Raw genomic sequence first — 25,098 nt, 5'->3', positions numbered from 1 at the left:
TCTTTCAGTAATGCACTGGAGGAGCTAGAAATACAAATGAAACTTCTGTAGCTGACTCATTGCTTATCCCTATCATGTAGGCCAGTACTGGTCTGTGGTCCAGGTTCTGGGGGTTGGAGGCCCCTGATACACACCAAGACCATTCTAAACAACAGAGGTGGTAGTTACCGGGTAAAATCAAAATGAGGTTGAGGCATCTCTACTTCATCCCAGTAGCATCAAAAAGCAGCTGACTACAATCAGCAAGCCTTCCAGAGCCTCCTTTCCCTAGATTTGGGTCATGTGTCAGCAAGAAAACCCCATGATTTGAGGACACTTAGAAGAAAGAAGGAATGAGAGAGGAGAACAAATCCTGCCACTGTCTTCCTGCTGCTTCCTCTTTCTCTGGCATTAGCTCAGCCCGAGAAAAGGAGAGCTGTGTTATTTTTGAACTAGGAAATTGAGTTTTCAAAATTAGATTAGATAAATGCAATCAAACTGAGTTGAGGTTGCATCCCTATTATCCAATGTAAAGAATATACCCAGTAGCAATTACCAAAGAAGCAAAAACCATTCCATGAAGTTAACAACTCATTGAATCCAGACTCCTTGGTCAAACCAATGAAAGGAACAAAGGTTTGTCACCAAATAAATTTCAGTGAGCTTCCAGGAAGGGGGAAGAAAGATCAATTCTATCTGAAGCAGAGACAAAATATTCAAGCAGAAGAAATTTTGTACAAGTAGCATTGTTACCAGCTACTTAGGTCTATATGCTCAGGTTGCTTGCTCATTGCTAAGTCAGGAGAGATTATTTATTCTTGAAAAAAGGAAAGACGTTTTATTTGAAGCTAGATCCAAGCAGATGGAGGGGCCTTACTCTCAGATCACAATCTCTTCTTGTACATGTTTATCAAAGATCAAGGTCAAGGGATCTTGAGAGAGGGGCTACAAGAAGACAAAAGACTTCTCCAAGTTTCTTTCATTTCTCCTAGACCCTGTCATCTCCCTCCCTTCTCTGTAAACATGAAAATGGCTTCTGACTCCTGGTTTAAGCTTGGGCATGTTCTGTCTATTTATCCGGGCTGACAAAGGTGGGGGTTTATTTCTAGGCCCAGGGAGGTTTGAAGAAACCACTTGTCACCAAAGGAAAGAAACTAAACTTTTATACTTCCATTTTTCCATTACGGTTTCAACCTAACATAGAACACATTTACCTTGTGCAGGAAAAAGTTTGTTGGTGTGTGCCTTGAAGTGTGTGCATTTTGAGTCTATCTTATCTTACTGTGAGTTAGGCCAAAAGAAGAACCTAACACCAAGACTATTCAGGAGTGGTCCTGAGAAGCTCTTCATGACAATGTGAAGAAAGGAGACAAACAAAGAGCAAAACAAAAAGTGTTTCAGTGAATTGGTGACCGCTGTGGGCACTGGGATGAATCCCATTGGAGATTTTCTGAAAGATGCTTCAGAATTATCTTCTAAAGTGAGGACGCTGGAGTACTGATCCACCATCTTTATGGCTCATTAGTTGAGAGTTATTCCTGGGGTATCAGCTCCCAGAACTTCCAGCTTGGTTTTCAGGTAAGTACAGGAAGCTGTTGGAAGTATCAGCAAATGCCACTCCGGAAGGGTAGGGTACCTAGGCAGGTCGATAGTAGCAGCATTTCCTACATAAGTAAGCTTTGTTACTTTTCCCATTTCTGGGACAAAATACCAACACCCACAAGTTTCTTGGTGAAGGAGAGAAGGTTTATTTTAGCTTACAGGTGATAGAGGTTTCAATCCATTCTCAGCTGGTTCCAAAGGAGGGTGACATGGTCCAGGGGCATGGTAGGGGAGAAGTAGTCCATGTTGTGGCAAGCCGGAAACAGTGAGCAGCGAGCTTCCCTTCCCCTTTTAGTTTATACAGCTTACAAATTTATTGGTTGGTGCCATCCACACCCACACCCATAATCCATATTCACACCCCTAGATCCAGCCACCCCTGATGAGCCCCACCCATGAGTGCCTGAGGCCTTGGGGCAACATCTAGATACCATTTACAACAGACCTAATTAAGGACAAATAGAGAACTTGAGAGTCTTTGAATTGTTGATTTCTAGATCAAAACATGCTCTTCTAAATGCAAAGAGAAGGCCGGCCAAATAGCTCATTGGATTAAAGCCCCTGCTTAAGCAGATGCAGTAGCTGGAGTTTGATCCCCAGTGTGCGGTGCCAGCCCTGCCCCCGAAGTGCACTGAGATGGTGACTGAGATTGGACATGGTGGTGTTCCCAGTTCTTGGGAAGCTGAACACAGGCAATCACTATGAGTCTGATCTACGTAGTGAGACCCTGTATACCCTGTATTAAAACACAAAAAGAAAAATGCAAAAACATTCCTTATCCTGAAAGGTTTTACTCAGGGAGAAAATCCTATGCCTTATTGCTAGCATTCTGTAGAACTGAAAGCTAGAAAGGATTATAGGATCTCCTATGGCCAAACTTATATAACGTAATTAAGACCACCAAAGGGGTAATAACTGCACAGTAATAATACCCGCATATACTACATAAATATATGCATACATACATACATACATACACACACAAGCACACACATATATGCATGCACACACACACACACACACACACACACAAATTTAAATTCCACATAGGCAGAGATTGTTACCATTTGTTCATTGATGTGTCCCTAACACTCAGAACTGGGTCTAGAGAGTACATGATCAGTGCTAATAAATACTTGTGATCTGATTTGTCACATGGACCCCTGTGAATGCTTCCATAGCAGAAAGCCGAGGTAGCCATAATCCTGGGTCTGTTAGCACCTGGACCCTCTCAGCTATCTAAAATGTTAAGCTCTTTCTCAGAAAAAAAGTGTTTATGTTCAAAAAATAAAATATGTATGAGTCATACAGAAAAAATCACATGAAGTATAATTATAAAAAATATTGTGGCTACAGTGTAATAGATAACATGGCCTCATGATGGGTCTAATAATCACCATTTCAGAGTAACTAATAAATTGACATGTTGTGTCTAGTGACTTGTGCTGATGACAAATTCATGAGTCCTATAGTGGTCTGACACCTGTGTTCATAACTAAAGGAAATGACCTTTCACTTGAGGGTGTCGAATACTAAAGGCATATGTTTTTCCTATCTGAGGTGAGACATTAACTACTCCCTTCACTTCCAAATTGATAACCCTGAATGGTTTGTGGGCTGCTGGTGGGAGAAATCCTTGCTTAGGAACATTCTAGATTCAAAATCAGTGAAACTGACTTCCAGATAGAAAAACCCCTTCACCAGTCCTTTATGATCATTTACAAACTCTGCTAAATAATACTGGAATAAGCATATTAAGATATATGCCCCCAAAATGCAATTAATAGTGTCTTGTGAGCACATCTGCAGTGGGAAAGACAATGTCCTAGGGACCAAAACGCACTTCCATGAATCCTCAATAAAGTCAAGGATGGAGGAATGAACTCTACTTTCAAGTGAGAAAAATGAACACAGGGAAGCACGATATTTTGGGCAAGGTGGTACACCCACAGATCTTTACTTTTTATTCACAAGGTTTTGCAACAAAATTACTGGAGGGTCATAGGAAAGCTGCAGATTGAGGCTTTCACCATGGAGAGTCTCCATCCATCTGGCAGGACACCTTAGAACAGGCATTCTTTCCCGTGGTCCCCCAAGATGATTCAGTGGAGGCTGCCCTCCGCCTGCATTCTGAGGGAGGGTAAGTCAAAGTTGTCTGTCTGGATCAGATCAGTAACTCTGTATATTGAGGGGAAGTTGGCCTTGCAGATTAGGAAAAGAGTGACTTTACAGTTGGCTTTTTCTGGAGAGGTGACTGTGGCCAGAGCTCAGCATCCTGTTCCACAGACTTGGATTCCATCAGAAATAAACAATCTTAGCATATTTTTTCTCATTCCTCTACTCTCATTGCTGAAGTGTCTTCCACTCTGCACAGCTTTGTCAAGCCTTTGTGAATGGATAGATTGGACAAGCAGGAAAAAGAAGTGTGTTTAGTGTGTTGGTCTTTCTCAGACTTCTGGTGAGAAATCTCATACTCTGGAAGGCAGCATCACTATAAGATTTTTCTTGGGAATATCTCCAAAGAGCTATAAATGAAAGCCCTTCTCTCTATAAAAGATTTCTGTACATGGTTCATCTAGCCTGGCATCTCTGGGCAGGTCGACCAGCAACCACATCAGCATCCTTTTTGTGTGCAGAGGCATTTGTGTTTGAAACCCCAATAGGAAGAAAAGCAGTGGTAAAAGGGATAACTGAATTCTGTGGCTTAGGTGTTTGTTTCCTGTCTCTGACCATGGGGAGAAGCAGAACTAGGGAAGCCACCATCTCTGCCTGTTTCAGCCTCAGGAGAAGCCAGAAAGTGGGAGACAATGGCAACAGGTCTGAAAGAAACCCAGAGCTGGGTCAGGATGGGTTCGTCCCTCAGGACACCAGGAGCTGGAGGAATGCTGGGGATAGACAGAAAAGGTAGCGCTACTCCTGCACTATATGCCAGAGCTTCCCTTTAAAGTTTATTTTAAAAGAAATACTTGAGTTACAAAAATGCAAAAGGTTGTGAAGTCTGGGACAGAGGGGATAGAAAGGCTTGGATGAATAGAAGAGTGGAGTCAGCCATCCTTGGAGACATTTGCTAACACCAACTTTTTCTCCTTTCCCTGTGTGAATTTATGAGGACTCTGGAATTTTCTCTTGCTGGTGTCAGGTACATGCTGAAGAGAGATCATGTGAGGGAAACACCCGGGTTGCTAGAGCAGCAAACGATGACAGAACAGTGACTGACTGATTCTGAGCAAGATTGGCTGCAATCATGAACTTCTAGCTTATCCCACCTTCAACAGTTGAAAACTCAAGACAAAAGAAAGACTTCCAAATTGTAACTGCTTTATTTTTGCCACTTGTCCAACCTGTCCACTAATGATGGGTTTGCAAAGATGTTTGTGTGTGGGAGACACCAAAGAAATAGAGTGAGGAAATGAGAAGTCAGATGCTAAGAATGACCACTACTGCTGGAATCACTCTTCTGTGGAACAGCATGAACTCAGGACAGCTGCTCTTTTAGTGGACATTGTGATGGGAGTTGGAAGAGAGTGTCCCTTAACAAGAGAGAAAATGAATCCCTCTACCCCATTTCATTCTGAAAAGTGATGACTAAGAAAGTGAATATAATACAAACAAAATGTATTTCTCCAGGAAGTTTCACTGTATTACATTTTACCACAAACAAGACTCAATTTAAGCTACTGTGTCCAGGCTGGCTATCTAATCCAAAGTGAAATGTTCAACTTAAGATTGGGAAGCGTCAGAATCAATGTTGGTTCCATCATGTTGAGTTCTCTTTATTAAAACTACTTATATTGTCAAAATAAATCCATGCCTTTTCACCTGGGAACATTAGCTTGTATCTCAAATGTCACCCAAAGGCTTGGTCCCAGATCTTTCACAAGTGGGCCTTCAGGGTCATTCTTGGAAGAAGGTAGAAATTTCAGGAGGTCGTGTCTGCAGAAGGAAGTCAGGCCTTGGGGGTCCCCTTGAAGGAGCTTCTGGGCCCCAACCCCTTCTGATTTTGGTGTCTTTGCTCACACCACGGGGTGAACTGTGTTCTACGGCATGCTGCCTTCATGGTGTACAAAGCTATAGGGCCAGGCAGCTAGGACTGAAAGCTCTGAGACCCTCAGCCAAAATAAAGCTTTCCTGTTTTATCCTTTTGCAGTATTGGGGATTGAATCCAGGGCTTTGGCACAGAGCTGCATCTCTAGTCCTTTCTTTTTTATAATTTTCTGAGACAAGTCAGTCTCACTAAATCATTAAATTATCCAGCCTGGGGCAATCTTCCTGCCTCCAACTCCCAGAGTGCTGGGATTATAGGCATGTGCCACAATACCTGGCAAGCTTCCCGTCTTCTAATACGTTGGTCTCAAATATTTGCCACAGTGACAGGAAGCTCAAAGTCCCTCATTTCACCCCTACCCCTTCTTCACTTTTGCAGAAAGAAAGAATACAAACTCCTCTTGATCGCCCCTTTCCTCTGGATGTCTCTACACCTTCATTTTGTTTTCTTTGTCTCAAGAAAGAAGCCAGAGACCAGACAGTAGTGTATTTAATTCATTTTCAAAACCAAACTCACATGAATTGATTGTTCAGGCCCTCTGGTTTGGACCTGACACATTATGAATTCCAAACTGCATAGGTACATGAAACAGGTTCTTGTGCCGCAGTCACTGGGTGCAGGGAGCAGTGGAACATTCCCGAGACAATCACTAGACATGCAGAATGCCAGCCAGAAGCATGGATCACTCTCAGGGGTCTTGCTGCAGGGAGCATGAGGTTGTATTTTGTGTGCACTGAAAACTGTACGTTAGCCAGCGGAGGCTGAGCGGCAAAGCGCCCCTCGTCCTCTGAACTTAAAGAGGTTTCTTCCCAAGGGAAGTGTTTCTAATCTCTAAAGTTCAGGGCCAGAAACCTCTCCAAGTAGGATATGTTGCTCTTTGGAGAGTCAAAGCCAAGCCACCATGAGCATGAGAGCTGGCTGACCCCCTGCCTCCCTATTCGCCAGCAGGGGAGAACAGCTGCCACTCATCCTATGACTCCAAGGAGCTGCTGTCCCTGGGTTTAAGCATGGACGTGGGCCAAGCAAGCCCCAGACACCAGGCCTGTTGGATTGTAGCTATACTGGTATATCCTGTGTACAAGGTGGAAAGTGCTGTTTTGTTCTACCTGATCCGGCTGGGACAGGACTCGGGGGTGCCTTTCTAAGGGCCCCTAGCCCATGTGCTTGTACTGGGATCGGTCCCTCGGAATCTGCACCTGGTTGGCAGTCATTTTGTGGTGGATGTGGTAAATCACAAGCGTTACCACAATGATAAGGCCCAAGATTAGCCCCAAAACCAGGGGCAAAGTTTCCTCCAGCTGCTCCCGCTCGTCCACTGGGCACTTATGCTCTGAAATAAAAAAAACAGGAAAAGCAATGAGCTTGAGTCAACATGTTCCAAGTCTTCAGTGCCTCGGCCTCAACTAAGGGAGAAACGGAGATGCAAGCATCTCTCAGGAAACCCTTAAGAAGATGACTTTTTTTTCCCCCCAGAAATAATGCTTCCCCAGTAAACCCAAAGTCTTTGCCACTAAGTATTGCTATATAAACATACATCAGTTAAATAAGGCAATATTCAGTTCTTAGATTCCTGGCAGATTTTTTTTTAAAAAAAAAGCATTCAAAATGATTTATTTAACTTTTCAGTGTTTTGATAATAGATATGTCTTTTTTAACTTTTAAAGAAAATACAAAAAAAAAAAAAAGGCCAGCCAGATAGCTCAGTGGACTAAAGTGTCTACTTGGGGAGAGCACAGGGGCTGGGGTTCGATCCCCAGCATGCCGTGCTCCTCCACCTGCCCACCCCTGGAGAATGCTGAGACAGTGATTGAGACTGGGCATGGTGGGGCATGCTTGTAATCCCAGTGATTGGGAGGCTGAAAACAAGAGAATCACTACAAGTCTGATCTATGTTGTGAGACCCTGTAGACCCTGTACCAAATAAAATTAAAATAATAATAATAAAATATAGCATATACATAGAGCATAGAGAAATATATATATATATGTGCAACCCTGAAAAAGACTGGAAATTGCAAGTGTTGGCAGTGATGCTGAGCAAATGGTACTCAACACTCCTGACGGAAATGGGTATGACCACCTTATAGAGCTGCTTGGCAATTTCTAGTAAAGACAAATATACACCTACCTTATAACACAGCATTCCATTCCTAAGTAACTATCTAAGAAAAATAAATCTACAAGGACACAAAAAAGATTTCAATGGAAATGTTCGTAGATTTCCTAAAAATAGCCAGCAATTAGAAACAAGCAAGGTGCCAAAATGGAGTAACCTGTAGTATTGTTTATAATAGTATCAGAACATGAATTTTGTCAGACACAAAAAGAGCATATACTGGGCTGGAAAAATAGCTCAGCAGCGTAAATGCTTGCCTGGCACACACAAGGCCCTGAGCTGGATCCTCGGTACCACAAAAAAAAAAAAAAAAAAAAAAAAGAGAGAGAGAGAGAGAGAAAGAGAAAGAGAAAAGCACATACTGTATGATCTCACTTAGTGAGGCTGAAACCCAGGTACCAGAGCTGCGGATAGTGTAGTGCATGCCTATAATTCCCAAGCTCTGGAAAGCTGAAGCAGGAGATTGCAAGTTCAAGCCCAGGCTGAACAACTAAGCAACTTAGAAAGATGCTATCTCGACATCTCAGAATGAAATATAAAAAGGGCTTGGGATTCAGCTCAGTATGAAGGCTGTATGTTCAATTCTTTACAAGGAAAAGAGAGAACAAAAAGAGTAGGTAAAGGCAGATCTATGGTAATAGAACTCAGAGAAATGCTTATAAGCAGGAAAAATGACAGGAGAGAATTTTTGGTTGTCATGGAAATGTTCTATGTCTTGATTTGGTTGATGTTTATGTGGTTCCAAGAATAGATAAAAATGCAAAAACTATATATTTTTTAAACTTTACACTTTCAACATTATACTCTAAAAGTACATATACTGTAAAATTTGTGCATTTTTTAATGTATGTAAATTAAACTAGAATTTTTAAAAAGACATGTAGAGCCTGATGAATATTCACGGGTGAACATTCCATGTAACCAACGTCTAGAGCAAAAGGGAAAATGTCAGAAGCACACCAAGATCAATTCAATCTTACCATCCTAAAATTCAGGCTAGGGTAGTAGCCCTGTACTTCTACCCTTACAAGAGCAACAAAAACAAAACTCTTGAATGACCTTCTGGTACCAAGTAGCTTGTAGGGCTGACCAGAACTGCCCTCCCAGAGACCAGAACACAGTTGTTCAGCTGCACTTGCTCCTTGGGAGTGCCTGGTGGCCTTGTCACCAAAATTATGGCGGGGGGGATATAGAAAACAGGCTTCCCATGTCTCTTCAGGAAGAAAAAGTTTTCAGGTGAAGACAGCCCAGCCAACTGGTCCTAAGCACCTACTGTGTGCCAGGCCCTTCCATTATCCCTTTGGCCTCTGTCCTCCCACCATATTCAAGATCAACAGAAAGAAGGAAGTAAGCCCTGAGCCCCAGAAATCCTTCCTCTCTACTAACAAGAATGCTCAGAGAACTTTACAAAAATATACCAAATAGTATGCTTGATAGTTCTGGCTTCTGAATTAGCATTTCGTTTTAAGCACAAAGATGTCCATGTCCATTTTACAATAACATATAAAGACCATGATGGCTGCCCTCAACAGCTCTACTCTTCGGCATGACTCTGGCAGTGCTTCGCTAACCTGAACATCTGCCTCCTTGTGGTTTCCAGGAGGAGCAAGAAGGAGGACTTGGCGGGCTTGCTCTTGATTGGTACACCAGACGCAGAGGTACATTCCGGTTCAGAAGACCCAGAGAACAGACTATTTCTTGCAAGGGGAAAGAGGAAACTTTCAGGGCTTCTGCACATGGTGGTTTTCTTGCTTGTGGCAATGGTTTCATAATGGATTCACAAGTCAGTATTCATCAAATTGCCCTTAAATGTTTATTATGCACATATGTGTCAATTTTTCCCAAATAAAATTTTTCTTTTTTTTTATATTCAGTAGAGGGTCTACAGCGTCTCACTGTGTAGGTCAGACTTATAGTTATCCGCCTGTGTTCAGCCTCCCAAGATCAGGGATTACAGGTGTGTGCCACCATGCCCAGTCTCAATCGCCATCTCAGCATGATGCCCATCTCAATTGCCCCCTCAAGGATGGGGCTGGCATGGCACACAAGAGATTGAACCCTGGTCACTGAGTCTGCCTAAGCAGGTTCTTTAATCCACTGAGCTAGTTGGCCAGCCCAAACTTTTCATTCTATATATTTATTGCAAATGAATTTTCCTTCCAGAAAAAAAAAATTTTTTTAAACAACCTGGTAAGTGGCAGAGGCATGTGAAGGGTTAATCAGCACCAGTGAGCCTTCCTAGTAACAACTAGAATATCAGAAATGAAAGAGTAGGGACCTTTGCATCCTGTATCTGACTTTACTATCAGGAGATCCAGCCCTCTGTGGGTCAGACTGCTGTCCAAACTCCCCATCTCCCCAGGACATAGGCTTGCTGAGAGTTCCTAGAGCACCAGGGATAATATGGGCCTAGAGTCCCAGGATACCAGAATGGGGGGCTTTCCCAAGGGTACCATATTAACTCTTATCTCTGCTTCATGGAGGTGTGGCTGGCTGTGATTTGTGTCTAGATGTTGCCCCAAAGCCTCATGTAATCATAGAGTTCTGGGGGAGGTAGTTTGTGATTGATTCATAGTATAGTGCTGGGATTAAGAATTAGTGATTGTTGGATCAGTTCACTGATTAGATCGGCACTATCCTAATCCCAGAAGTCTGAATGAGATAAGAGGGACAGAAGGAGGCTTATTTTCCTGTTTTACTCTTGTTACTTTTCTTTATTTTTTCATTGCCATGAACTGTTGCCCCTCTGTCACATGCCACTTTGCCTTACAGCCAGGTGATATGGACTAAAACTTCTGCAAACTGTGAGCTAAAGAAACCTTTCCTCTGTTAACTTTGGGTGTCAGGTGTTTTGTCTCCATAGTAAGAAAAGTAACTAAGACACTGCTCAAGTATGCCCAGGGACCCTTGTGACCTCTGGCTTTTAGCTCTGGTCTCTGCCTCTATTCTCCTCCCCACAGAGTAGGTGGATGGTTAGACCAACCTGTTGGACACTGGTTTTAACATTTGATTAATTGATTTTAATGTATTTAGTACAGCATCTACAGCATCTCACTACACAGATCAGACTCATAGTGATCCTCCTGTTTTTAGCCTCCCAAGTGCTGGGATTACAGGCACAGGTCACCATTCTCAGTCACAGTTGCCATCTCAGCACACTTCAGGGGTGGGGCTGGCATGGCACACTGGGGATTGAACCCTGGTCTCTGTGCCTACCTCAGCAGGTGCTTTAATCTACTGAGCTATCTGCCCTAGACACTGGTTTTAGCTCCAGTTATCCAAACATCTATGTATTCCAAATATAGTTCATGCCCTGCAAGGTGTGGGAACCAAAAAGAGATTAGAGTTGTGTCAGGGAGTGAGAGATTATATAGCTAAAGCAAGGGAGAACATGGCCAGATGGCTTTCTCCAAGACAAGGCGACCTCAATTCCTCATGCTCAGGACAGAGAAGTGGGCAGACAGTCCAGGAAAGCACAGTGAAGAAGGGGTTTCATGAGCTGGGAAGAATCTAGGATGGGCCTGCGAGCTACACTGAACAATTTGTGAAGTCATGATTCTGGGTTTTTTTAATCCCAAGTATCTACCGGTAAATAAAGACATACACAGTAGATATATGTATGAAAATATTGATGAGTGACTGGGGAAGGAGGTCAGTGGCAGAGCAAAGTATACATGCTTAGTGTATACAAGCATGGAACATCCAGTAGAGAGAGAAAAAAGAAATAGAGATGCAGATACAGGTATCAATTAACATTTCTATCACAGCGAGAAAAGAAGTAATCAGCGCGGAGAGTAAGACAGATGAAAGGTGGCTTCACTTGGCTGCTGTGTAATCCTGAGCAGCCTCAGTTCCCTATAAAATAGAGATACACTTACACAGAATTGTTTTCAAACCAAACATAATAATACAGAGGGCCAAGGATGATAGCTTTCTATCATTGTCATCTGTAAAGACAGAATTCTCATACCCATAAACCTTTATATACTCTTTTTAAGTCTGAGTCTTCAGAGGTTTAGTACCCATCATATTCCATCTTTTAAGAAGGATGGAAGAGAGGGTCAAACATGTAGGATGAGAGGAAAAAATACCTTACCCTCTGGGTAGTCCAATAAAAGGCAATTCCTAAGTCCACTCTAAAATCTACAAAACTCTCAAATCCAAAAGCACCGTGTGTTGTTCTTTTGGAGGTCAAGTCCTGTGAGGCCACTTGTTCTTTTCATTTCACCTGCCTACTCAGCGTGGAGACCCACACATTTCTCTGCAGGAAACAGATGCACTACTATGTCTGATTATAAGGCACCCACCTAAAGCTCCTGGGGTCTCCCATAGCACGTGGGCTACGTACTGCATTGCCTTCCTGCAGTCTGAAATATTCTAAATTCTGAAAAACAAGCACCCCCAATACTTTTAGACAAGGTTGGTATCATGGACCATAGAAGTAGGGCATGCATTCCTGCAGGCATAACCCACTGCTTTCAAATTCTGCCTATGACCCAAAGGAAAGACAATATTATATTAGAACTTGGACTAGGTATACACACCTACCTAGAGCATAAGTTTTATAAATAGTTGTCCTTACTTTGCATATCAGATCTTGAATGACCCTTGTTAGCCACTGAGGCACAGACACCAGGCCATGGCACTAGGAGAAGGTGTTGGAGACTTTAGGAGGTAGGGACAAGTGGAAGGAAGCTAGGTCACTGGGAACATGCTTTTGAAGGGGATATTGGGGCCCCAGCCCCTTATTGTCTTTTGTGTTTTCATTGTTTCCTCACCACCATGAAGTGAAAAGACTTCCTCTGTCACTTGATTCTGCCATGATTTCTGTGCTGCTAGAAGGCTAAAACAAGGTGGCCAAGCAACTCACAGACAAAACTATGAGAAACCTTTTTACTTTTTGAATTTATTGCTTCAACTATTTTGTCACAGTAATGGAAAACTGACTTGCACATAATAATTTATGCTCTAGTCTATCTTCTTTCACTTAATGCTATTTATAATCCACTAAGGCATGGATGATAATCTTTTGGGTTCAGGTATTTGGGTGATCCTCAGAATATTCATTTATAAAAGCAAAAAAATAAAACATAAGATAAAAACAAAATGGGAATTCAACTATCAAAGTATTTTTTAAGTAATTTGAGACACAGCACAATATATACCTCTTTACTGGCACATGTGTATCTTGACTGATTGCAAAGCAGCAAGAAGCATAAATGTTATTTATTTATTTTTCTGTATTTTAGGGAAGGGTCTACAGGGTGTTCAGGGTCTTACTACTAGATCGGGCTTGTAGTGATCTGCCTGTTTACAGCCTCCCAAGAGCTGAGATTATAGGCATGCACCACCATGCTCAGCCTTAATTGTCATATCAGCATGCCCTGGTAGTGGGGCCAGTATGGCAGGCCCAGAGATCGAACCCCCAGCCCTTGCACCTGCTTGCAGGCACTTTAATCCATTGAGCTATTTGGCTGGCCCATAAATGTTATTACATAATATCTATATAAACTAATATCAGATAAAATGTCTATGATTTCTACTGATAACAAAGCCAAAGCTACTGCTAATGGTTCTATTAGTTACCTTGATTATGATAACAGTGAATACTAAATATTACAGTTAATCAAAATAAAAATGTAAATATTTCCATTAAAATTTACAGACCACTCAATTTTATCCAAACACCATGAACTCCTGGGTTAATATTCTGTGCAACACCCAATCATTCAACACTTAGATTATACAATAAGAAAAGCTTCAGCTCTCTGCCGAGGAGAAACATCATTTAACATATTCCAGATTTTAGATATTCTAGGACCCCAAATCTTGTCCACCTCCTGAATAGTTTGGGTCCCTCATGCTTCTGCTGTGGCTGGCACAGTCAGAGTATACAAGGACATGGATAAACCCCCTGTGGCTGGAAAAAGGTGTCAGGTAGCTCTCTCATTGAGAAAATGGAAGAAGACAGACAAGACAAGAAAGAGCTCATCTGTTGCAAGCTTCCAGTTACCAATGAAGGTCCCCCTCACTGTAAACTTAGTGCACCCACCAAACTTGTGGTGTATCTTAGGTGCTGGTTATTGGATGTGAATTTTATTTTACTGTTTGATGGCAATAACATTTTAAAGTTGTATTAACTCCCTACAAGCATTCTTTGTGTATTCCAAATACACAGTGCTTGGATGGGTCAAGGAGCAGGCTGTCTGCTTTCCAGAGTTCTCCTAACACCAGGACTCTCGCTGTGTGAATGCAAGGCAGTGCTTCCTTGGCCTGGCTTCCCAATGTAATCTGACAGGGTAGCTACAGGAGAGGTTTGACCCTCTTTCCATATTGTCTCCGAGCTGGCTCTGGATTGCTGTCAAATGTTTCTCAGTTGCACACTGAGAAACGATTAAAATAAGAACCAGATACTCTTATCAAGATGTAAACATTAGAGATGAAAAGTAATTAAAACAATTACTGTTTTATAAGCCCTTTCCCACCAGACTGGAAGCACCACCCTGCAGGGAAAGCTCTTATTTCTCCTGCTACTCTTGTAGCAGACACGGGCAGTGCCCCTCTCTCCCTGAGTAGCTACCATTCCCAGTGGGCTCTCACTAGAAGGCAGATCCAAATTCCAGAGTTAATGTCCCAAAGCATCTCTCAATGACAACGGCAGTTGCTGAGTAAGTGCCCCGATTTCCCCACTCTCCCTGGGATGGGGCAGTTATGAAGTTTGCTCTGTGCATCTCCAGGGGACATGCCTGGAACAAAGAATCCTATGGCTGGTGGCTGCAGAGCTCAAGGCTGCCCTCCATACGCAAGCCCTTGATAGAGCTCCCGGCTGAATTGCTGACCAGCCTGCTCTCACCCTTTGGCTGCTTTTCCTGGAGACCCTCGAGAGCGACAACCTGGGCATACCAAGCACGTTTCTTGGTTACAAAGTGCCAGGTAAGTCACAAGTCCACACAGATTCTCTGGCTCAGCAAACCTTCTGTGTGTCTGTGACAAGGATGCTTGACCCATAGGAGGCTCTCCCAGGAGTGGTGCATAAAGAAAAGTAAGGCATACCTGCTTCAGCTCAGACACAATCTCCTATAGATGGTTTCTCCCCAGTATTCTGTTAGGAACAATACTGAAAGGCTTACAGGGCTACCCCAGTGTTGTGACTCAGGAGGAGGGCACTTGCCCAGCATACAGATAGCCATGGGTTCAAGCCCCAGCAAGTAATGACCCCCAAAAGACTCACAAAGTCCCCAAAGATGCCTCTGTTGTTGCCCCTGCCTCGACATACTTATTATACCTTCTGGGCAGGAGCTCTGGACCCAGCACCTGGGAGAATGGCCTTCACCAGGAAACACCCCCTCCCTCTCCTTGCTGCTGCTTTGGAAAGGAGATCTCAGTATCTTTCTCAGCAGTTTGTTGGATTCCTTTTGTGCTGAGAATGAAAAGGGACCCAGCCTATGTTTTAAATGTCTGTGAAACCTAAATCTGGAATAAAAGAGAACAGAGGCAGCCTCCATGTTCTCTTATGGTTTTGTTTGTTTGTTTGTTTTCTGACAGGGGATATAAAAGTTTTCTTTAATTCAAGCGATCAGCATGTTCTGGCTGGCTCACTGCTTTCAAGTGAGGAATCTCCCAGCCCATTTAAGCCAGAAATCTCCCAGGCCCCCGAAGGAACAAAGGACGTGCTAGGAGTTCATAGCAGAAGGGCAAGTGAGGAATAGGAGATCTATGAACTGCCGGGACAAAAAAGCAGTCACCATACCAAGTGTGTTTGGTAAATAAATGAGCCAAATGTGTCCTCTACCTATTGTTTATTTCTTTATTGCAGGCTGAGATCTCCTAACCCAAAAGGTTGCTGTTGTGAAATTCACAGTTTTGCACATCCAATTATTTTAAAATAGCCCAAACAAGCAACTGCTTAGGCATTTACAGCCTTCCTGCTTTGATTGAAAGCTTACCTACTGGCTGTCACCCACTGATAAGATCAAGCCTCATAGTTATAAAGCTCAGGAGCACAGAAGGTTTAGGAGCTAGACACCCCCACTCTCCCACTCTGGTGCCACTGAACATCACCTAGAGATGTGTGGCCTGCTCCCCAGGAGTTCCTTGCCCTTCTCTCCTGTTGGGTGGCCCTTGTGCCATGAGTCTCTACCTGGACAGTCTCATACAGTGAGGAGTTTCCCACCTCATAGTATGGGCTAATTCCCCCCTGTGAAAGCTTGCTGTATCCTTCAAACCCACTACGGCAGTGGTGGCAAACCTATAACATGCATGCTGCAGTGGGCTATTTGCTACCACCAAAAGCTCTAAAAGGCTCATCGTCACTGCTCTATAGGGTGCCTGGGCACAGTCTAGCCATGGAGCATGTAGGGCCCACCCCTAGACTGACTGAAGCAGATCTCACGTTATGGTCTCTATGGTTCGCACACTGCAGCTCAAGATTTTTATGCACACAGCAACCAGAGAGATGCGAGGCCAGCAGACGCTTGTCTGGGATCCATGTGGTAGCTGAGCAGAATGTATTTGACAGGAATGGTGTGATAGAGATATCAGTGCCCATTTGGGCTCCTCTTGGCCCTGTGAGTATCCACAAATGCATTTCACAGTTCCTTTCCTGCTTTTCTCATAGAGTCTATTAAGTAGGCAGCTGTGAAGGCTGGTGGGTATAGCCTCCTCCCTTATACTGTGCTGGACTGCAGCCACACACACACACACACACACACACACACACACACACACACACACATAGTAGTGGATGTGCAGATATATGACCCAATGCCCGGCTCTTAAGCAGGCACGCTCCAGTCACACCTACACTGGTATCTGCAACACACTGAAAGAGCCCTGGATGCCTGTTCTGGGGAATTGGGTTCCAGGACTGGAACTGCAGAAGATATCCCAAACCAGATTATTAGAGTCCAATAAATGGATCAAAAAAGGCTTTTTACAAAACATAATAGGAGGCAGGTACTGAGAGGAGGAGTCAAGAACAAAAGAACCTCTTCCAGCAAAGGCGCAGGATTCAGTGAGTGATTCTGAATGGAACCGGCCTCCTCCCAGGAGTATGCGTGCTTGAGCCTGGGGCACCACGCAGGAGAAAACATCCTCATTATGAGCCAGAGAAGCCGAGGCAACCCAAGTACAATTTGTTTATGCTTGCTCAATCTTGGTTTAGGAAATTATACACATCTGCCAACACCCTATGCCTACCAGCAATGTTCGCTATGTAGCACCCTGAAACAGATTAAAATTGTGTTTGAAACAAAGAGATCAGAGCTCGCTTCAGCAGTGCAGACACTAAAACAAAAGAGAGCGTTAACTCCCCATGGTAAATTTTACCAATTTTTAGAATGTTGCTTCTATCTTAATACAATACTTATTTACTCTATGTGCACAATTTTAAATGTCCATGAGATCTAATTTTGCAGCCCATAGACAAGTGTAAGCATTGACTTAGAAATAATAGTGCAAAATGGGTATTGGTTGACTTGAACTCATAAAAGAATTCAGCATAACACCAGCAGTATCAAAACGAAAAGAAGTATCTAGTAAGAGCTAGTCACCAGAACACAGTCACCAAAGAGAATTAAAATACACATGCAGACGATGAAACATTTGTGGTAGGGACCCTGGAAATGATATAGCTGCACAGCTTGATACTTTCATCATGAATTCCTGAACACCAAGAGTTGTAGTCAAATTGTATTCAATATTTCCAGCTTTAAAAAGATATTGTTATTCTTTATAAATGCGCAAAATATTTCAAAATGAAAGAAAAAACAGCAGAAGCAGAGGGCATAGCCCCATGCAAAGGCCCTATGTTCAATACTGTAACTCACTACTGAAAGGAAAAGAAAAAAGTCAAAATGAAATACTCTGTCCTTCCTTGCACACAGGTAAGACTGACATTGTTTCAGTAAGTATATTGCATTCTGATTTGTCCAGCATACATGAACTTGGAAGTCTCTATTAATTGAATCCAGTTTCAGAATATCAATTTAGCCAAAGATAACCCTACATCTGCATCTGGTCCTGTATGAAGTGTTAATAATACAAAGATTAAAGGTGAACCAGGCGTGTCTCTCAAGGACAGTTTAAATTAGGGATTCCCAAATGCCTTTGGAATAATCATAGGGTGGTAACAAGGCACTGTATTTGGAAGAGGTTGAATGGAAGCTTATGAAACTGTAGCTTATGAAAGCTGGAGACCTTGGGAAATGGGGGTGAGTGGCACAGATGGGGATTTTCTGATAACATTAGCATGTTCAAGTGGTTGTATTCTCCTGGGGATTTCCAACCCAATGGCAGGCACATGTGAAAGAAGCAGGTTCTCCTCATGAGAAATAAACAGACCATCCAACTGTCTTAATAATTCTCCTGTACACAGGAATGAGGAACAGGGAGGAGAGACAGAGAAGAAAGAGAAGGAGGAAGAAAGGGCAAGCCATTGAGGAAAGTCGATATATACAGTATAGTGCCTTTTTAACCTTTGGAAATTATTACAGAGACATGTAAGCCTAGAGAAATCCAAGCAGTAACATCCTAGGATGCTGGCAGGATCCTCTCCCCACGTATCCTTAAAATCAGCATTCTGTCTCCCTTCCTCATGACTCCCCAGCCCCCATGTACCTTCACTGAAGACAAAATCTGAGAGGATGTCAAAGGGTTGGATGTGGACAGCAGACAGGATCATGGTGACAGTCTTCTGGGGATCGCTGGAGGCCAGAGAGATGGTCTGCTGAGCTTGACACTCATAGGACTTCCCAGCTGGGGTCACCAAGGCAGAGAGGTGGTGGGAGTTGGCTGTGTGCTTCCCAGCTGCAGCAGAGCCCAGGGCAATGGTTAGGCTCCTTCACTTTGAACCCAGGCTTTTCTTGCTCCTTGTGCCCCATTCCCCTCCACTCAGCTTAGACACTTGCTCACCTGCTCTATCCCTGCTGCTAGGCCAGAGCTGGGCCTCACGGCAGCCCTGAAGGACAAACACATCCCATCTCTCCGAGCCAGAGGTGCTTCAACATTACTTGGGAATTTCTTTTTGGAAGAAGTGAATGACACACAAAAACCTCCACCCTTCTTACTATATAAAACCTGACAAGTGAAATTATAAAACCATAGAGGACAGGAACTTGGGTTTCTACCTTTAACACTGGATCAGCAAAAAATAAAAATCCTCCTCCTCCACAGAGCATGGCTGCTTGCTGGTGCTCTGGCAAGGCCCTTGCACAACTATGTATGCCTTGGCCATCTTCCCCCTTTCCTCCTTCTCTGGCCCAAGTGCATTTTCCCTTCTCTGTTCTAATCGAATTAGGGGAAATGCTGGACTCGGAAGAGAGAATTCTCCTTTTACAACCACAATAAAAGGGGAAGAAATAAGAGCGATGGCATATGCATTCCTTTACATCTTTAATAAAAATCCTCACCCTATTTAGGTGCCTAGCTGAGTAAAGGAAGGCATCATTTCAAGGGAGACAATTTAGACATATATATATATATATCCTTTTCTAGTGCTTCAAAAAAGGTAAGTTTTCATTTAGAGGGCAGATATTTTTCTCACACAATATTTTGGGATATTTGTGAAAGATCTGGGTGAACTGATGGAGGACAGAGCTGGAAAAGCTAATCACTGACACAGGGCACTAGATCTACTCTGAGGTGGCTGCGGTCCATGACAAGATGCAGATGAGCCGTGGTGCTGTGCACAAAATGATACCCAAGGCCACCCAATCCCGACACAAAAGGAAAGTCCCTTTGTCCCCTTGAATTTTTAGCACCTATGGAGTGGAGGAAAATTTAAGAAGCTTTGCCCTTCTCCATCTTCCTTCCAAGGCCAAATCTTGAGGTCCTTTAGAAGAGCCAAGGGCGTATCTCAGCCCTCAGGGGGTACCTCATCTGGGAGCGGTCAGGCCTTGAGTAACCAACTCATCTTAGGCAGGCGTTTTCTAGTGCATCTGCAAAGCTTGAGCCTTTAGGGCTCAAAGGTTCTCTGGCTGTTCTGCTTTGGAGGTCAAGGCAGGCAGGCCACCCCTGGACTGGCCCAAGCCCAGATACACTGCCGAACGCCAGTGGGATTCCCCCAAGAAACTACCCCCAACCCTGCCCTTCAGGACAATACTCACCACTGACGGCGTCTTTAAAGTGGGTCTTCTCAGAGGAGTCATAGACAAATTGCACCTTGCTCAGCCTCCATGTTGCCTCGGGTCCCTTGGATGTGTTGTGGCTTTCCTGCCAAGAGCAAGAGGCTTGTGTCAACCACTCCAGTGACTTCTCAGTCTGTAAACCCAGTCGCCACTACTTCCATCACACACACACATACACACACACACACACACACACACACACACACTTCCCCTGCTAAGGCACCTCCTTGCCCTCGCTATAGCCTGGGAATTACCTTTACAAAGAGCATTTTGAGTGCGTAGGCGCGATCCACCCAGAACACCTGCAGCTCTGACTCATTGTGGCCACAGCGGCCTTTCACCTCGGCTCCCCGGGTCAGGGCAATGTCAGCCTGTTCTGTGATCAGCTGGGAACACAGACGCCCGCGCCCCCTCAGCGCGCCGGGCCCGGGGGGCTTCAGGGCGGCGCGTCCAAACTCTGGATTGCACGTTTGGGCGCTCCTTTGCGCGCGCGCTCTCCCAGGTCCAGGAACATGCGGTTAGATGCTCTACGTGCGGACCCGCCGGTAGGGAAGTGGAGAGGGGGGTTTGTTTTCAAAGCAGGCAGGGCGAGCAGGAGACGTTACAAGCCGAACCTCATGCAGCATTCGGGAGCAGCCTGCAGGGGTTTGGGGGAGAAGGTGGGTGACCCAAGGTCTTTGCAGGCCCCTGAGGGAGAGTGCTCTGGAGCCCTAGGAGCAAGCTGGGGGAGGGGGAATTCCTTACATCAACGTAATTGCTGGCCCACACATCATAAGGTACAATAAATTTGGCTGCAAACTCTGCCATGAGACACGTCGTCCCATTTTCCCGCACTACAAATATATCTTTTTCAGGGTTAGTGGAAAGGCCCGAGAGATTTTCCACTTCTTGTTCTGCTGTGATTTGAGCCACTGTGTCTGTGGAACAAACAAAACAATCCCATCAGTGTGGGGCTCACAGGGCCCCTGATTCCAGGACCCAAGAGGGAGCGCAGCGCCCCAGGTCTTCAGGTTTGGGGTGACAGAAGTTGCGCGCTAGCAGCTGTGTGCTCCTTAAGCTACTTTGCTAACCCAGTGCTGTCAAACTCAACTCATTCGCTGTTGATTTATAATGGAAACAAAAAGCCATCCTTATTTATAAGTCTACATCCTGGCTGTTCAAAGCTAAATCTTAATTGCCAGCGCTGTGACCCCCACCCCCACCGCTGCCTGCCAGTCCAGCGCTGTCTGGGATATGCCGCACGGATATATGACTCTCCAGAGACTTTCTGGCCATTAGTGGGGGAAAATATCCCCATCTCCCGGGGGAGGTGGTACAAAACAGGAAGACGAAGACCATTGCTATGCCAATCTTATTCTCTGCAGAGTCCATGCCTCCCGGTCACAAAAACGCTACTCACTGAACAGCACGAGGAGAACTCGAAGCCTGTCAACGTGGAAAAGGGCTCTTCCTCGGAGATCCATGCTCACACTTGCGCCCAATGGAACCCGATGTGCTGCTGCAGAGGCCACCCGGAGATAATCCCTCAAAATCACCCCTGGAGTGGGCCGGAGTGAGCGCGGGGCGGGAGTGGGAGGGAGCGCGAGGCCAGTGCGCGCCGGCTGGGTTGCTGTCCGAGCAGCGCCGGTCGCCGCGGGTCGAGGGAGTCAGCTTACTGCGGAGAAAAGGGGCGCGCAGCGAGGGAGCTGTCCGCAACTGCGAGTGCTAAAAGGAAGCCGGTTGTGTTGCAGGCGTGGTCGTGACTTGGCTTGTGCTGAGGGCCAATGAGATTTGGGGGAGCTTAAATTTTTTCCTGGGTCTGTTTTCTGTTCTGCAATTGTATCTGCAAAGATGAGTCTGTCCTGAGAAACTTGAGACCAGCTATTTTGTGGTATGGCTCTCCCATCACTGGAGTCCTGAATTCCAAACATGCATAGGGCTCCCGGAAACCAAACCAAAAAGACAATAAAAACAAAAACAAAAAAAAGGTAGGCACGAATTGTGCCTGCCTTGGAGGAGGAGGCGTTGCGGAACAGAGAAGGAAAATGCTATGGCAACAGTTTCCTGCATTTGGAGACGTTCCCTTCTTGGCTCTGCCCCGCTGTCTGAGCTCCCGGGGAGCTCCAGGCTTACCGTTACACCACTGCACCGATGCCTCCTCACCGGACCCCGTCAGACAGCGCAGGGTGCCCACTTGGAACTATAGCCCGGGAAGTTCTGCTCCCTGCATGGGTGAGGATTCTGCTCTCTGGGGTCATCCATCCTTCCTCATTACAGTGTAATTCCTCTGCCAGGAGGGATGTAAATGAACCTGAAATTACTAAGATTATCCAGAGTTTTTTAGGGTGGGAGTTTTAGAATTATGTTGTAAGTAATATCACACACCTAGGGAAAAAAAAATCATTCTGGTATTGCTTGAAAGCTGCTAGTAAAACAGAAAGACAACTATTACTGGAATAATCCCACATTTATATTTTTGGTCACTTGCTTTTTTTAAAATTCTTGCTCTATAAATTAGAATATATTTCCTTCAGGAATATGTGTGATGTCCTCATTAATTGCGATGATGTCCAAATATTTCTTTTCTTAGAGGACGTTTCATTGCATGAATAAATAACCATTGCTTTGGTAACATAATGTTATAAAACAATGTCATGTCAAAAAGCAAATTGCAAAATATTTTCATCTGTATTGTCTAATTTGATCTTCCCCACAACTGTATAGGACAGGGAGGATCTGTGTGCTGTGCTTATATACACACCCGTACTGAGGCTCAGAGAAATAAAATGACCTTCCTTGATGTCACATGGCCATTTAGAATTAAAATAGAAAAATCACATGCTTTAACTTTGTACAGATCATCCCTATATCTTCTTATGCAATATTTTAACTCTAATATATATCGTATTTTGAGTTCTACAAAAAATATTTTTAATGATCAAATAACAAGCGAAAGCCTAAAAGCTCTATCCATAATTCAAATTGCTGAAATGTATATTATGATACATTTGCTTGAGGGTGTCTGTAATTTTTTTGCCTTTCAAGCATATTGCTGTATAAATAACTAGGTCACTAGCTACTTGAACTATGAAGCAATATTTAAATTTATTTACATCTTTACTTTTACATCTAGATTTCAGAATTTGTTCAAAAATTTCTCCAAAACTTTACATAAATAATTATATATATGGATGAAGAGAGACCAACTGTGATTGATACAAAGTCTATTCATATAAATAATAACAAATGAGGGCCAGGGAGATGGCTCAGTGCAATAAGCGCTTCCCTGGCAAGGGCCTGAGTTCAATCGCCCGTTCCCCTCCCCCCAAAAAAATAGTAACATATGTAAAATTTTTTTAAGTTTTTTTTTTTTTTTTTTGTGTGTATGTGTGTTCAGGATCTCACTACACAGTTTGGACTGGTAGTTATCCTCCTGATTTATGCGTCCCTAGTGCTGGGATTACAGGTGTGCACCACCAGGCCTGGACTCCATCATTGGCTCAGTGTGCCGGGAGGGCGGGGGTGCTGGCCCGGCATGGCATGTGGTGCTAGAGATTGAACCCTGGCCCCTGTACTTGCATAAGCAAGCACTTAGTCTGGCAAATGTAAAATTTCTATGTTTTCCATTTTGTTATGTTAGCAGTGATTATGCTTTATTTTGTTGTAGAACTGTAAAAATATAGGCATATGTTTATAAAATGAATTTCTCACTCTCTTTGTCTCCATCGCCCCAAATTTAATGAGCAAAAATAATTATTTTTATATTTCAATATTTATCACTTCTATGAATTTATACATTTTCATTTTTCTTGTCTAAAAACATGGGATAATACCTAGTGAATGGATAGTTTGGTCAAATGAGGCAATAAATAAAAAATATTCAAATTAAAATAGTCATAATTGTTAATTGTGTATCTACTACTTACATTATACTTAGGGCTTTAGAAAGCAAGAGATAAATCAATACCCTTATACAAGTAGGAGAGATGCCTGTTAAATATTCTATTTCTTTCGTGATGTGTTATTACAAATAACCTTATCTTACAGGTTGCTAATAAATCAACTGATTTTCTTCATCTACTATAATAAAAGATTACATGGGAAGTATCATTGATCTTAACATGTAGTAGTTGGTTTATAAATCATATAGTGGTTCATTTAAAAATATTTCATTTTCATGCCTGGTATAACTGACTTCTCATTGACCCTAGAGAGTATTGAAACGAATGGAAAGAAAGTATGGAGTCATTTAACTCTTTTTCCTGGAAGGATTATCTTCAAAGTATAATTCATTCAATGTTAATTTTTGTATTTAATTTGAAACTTGATTTATACTTATAAATATCTATTAATGTATTGATCTTATGACAGTGATTCTTATTTACAATTCTAATAAGATAATTCTATCTACAACTTCCACCTATATTAATTTAAAGATTGAGTTGGGGCTGGGGAGAAAGTTTGGTGGTCTAAGTGCTTGCCTGGCAAGCACAAGGACCAGAGTTTGATCCCTGGTACATTCTGTGCCATGGTGGTGCAAGCCTATAATCCCAGGGCTGGGGAGGCTGAGACAGGAGGATCACTATGAGTTGAAGCTGTATAGTGAGATCCTGTGCCAAATAAATAAATACATAAATAAATATTTTTAAAAGTTAAAGACTGAATCATTCTGAAAGACATACTGTTTTCCTTAAAATCATCAGAGGTGATAAAGGAAAACAACCTCTCCTATAAATTGTAGTTTAACATAAGAATAAAGTGCCAGCATTTAACCCAGGCCTCATTTCTAAGTGTGAGAAGGTAGGAGAAACTGACATAAATATATGCCCTGTAGGGAATCTGGACTGATCCCTGGTACATTGGACTGGGCGCAAGGTGATTGTTGCTGCTGGGGCTTGTGTAGTAGGTCAGGAATAAGTGCAACCCATGCATCTTGGATTTGGAATCTCCTGTGGATCTTCTATGTCTTTCTAAAGACACGCTTCAACTCAGACATTTACGTGCTGAATTCTCCTCTGTGAATCGCAGGCCATCAGATGGTTGTTATTTCATATGAGTGGAAGAAAAGGTCCAAGCATAGAATTTCCAGTTTGGATGGAAGAAAATAAGAATATACTTGAAGATGTGGTAAAGCCTGGTGAAATATGCACATAGATATTTACAGGGGGAAAGGAAGCCAGTTATCCCAGAAGAGAGATTACAACTGACAAAGATGACCTCTTTGAGAAGGCCAATCTTCTAAGAGGGGACAG

General features: G+C 43.4%; 1 protein-coding gene across 2 annotated transcripts; it reads right to left on the bottom strand.

The window, feature by feature from the left end:
- Window positions 1–6,099: 6,099 nt before the first annotated feature.
- Window positions 6,100–21,330, bottom strand: Lamp5 (lysosomal associated membrane protein family member 5). 2 transcript variants are annotated; one of them, XM_004634295.1, is made up of 6 exons: window positions 21,267–21,330; window positions 20,612–20,784; window positions 20,122–20,253; window positions 19,847–19,952; window positions 18,360–18,548; window positions 6,100–6,956 (listed from the first exon to the last, which is right to left on the bottom strand). In XM_004634295.1, the coding sequence occupies exons 1-6, from the start codon at window positions 21,328–21,330 to the stop codon at window positions 6,778–6,780; spliced, it is 843 nt and encodes a 280-aa protein (XP_004634352.1). In that variant the 3' UTR covers window positions 6,100–6,777. The 2 variants fall into 2 exon arrangements, with proteins under 2 accessions (XP_004634352.1, XP_004634353.1); XM_004634296.1 differs by lacking the exon at window positions 20,122–20,253 and having other exon boundaries at window positions 6,680–6,956.
- Between the last annotated feature and the right edge of the window lie 3,768 nt (window positions 21,331–25,098).

Source organism: Octodon degus, unplaced genomic scaffold (genome assembly GCF_000260255.1).
Source record: "Octodon degus isolate 3935 unplaced genomic scaffold, OctDeg1.0 scaffold00060, whole genome shotgun sequence".
Lineage (NCBI taxonomy): Eukaryota > Metazoa > Chordata > Mammalia > Rodentia > Octodontidae > Octodon > Octodon degus.
Note: the sequence above shows the minus strand (reverse complement) of the source record. Positions and strands in the feature narration are given on the sequence as shown.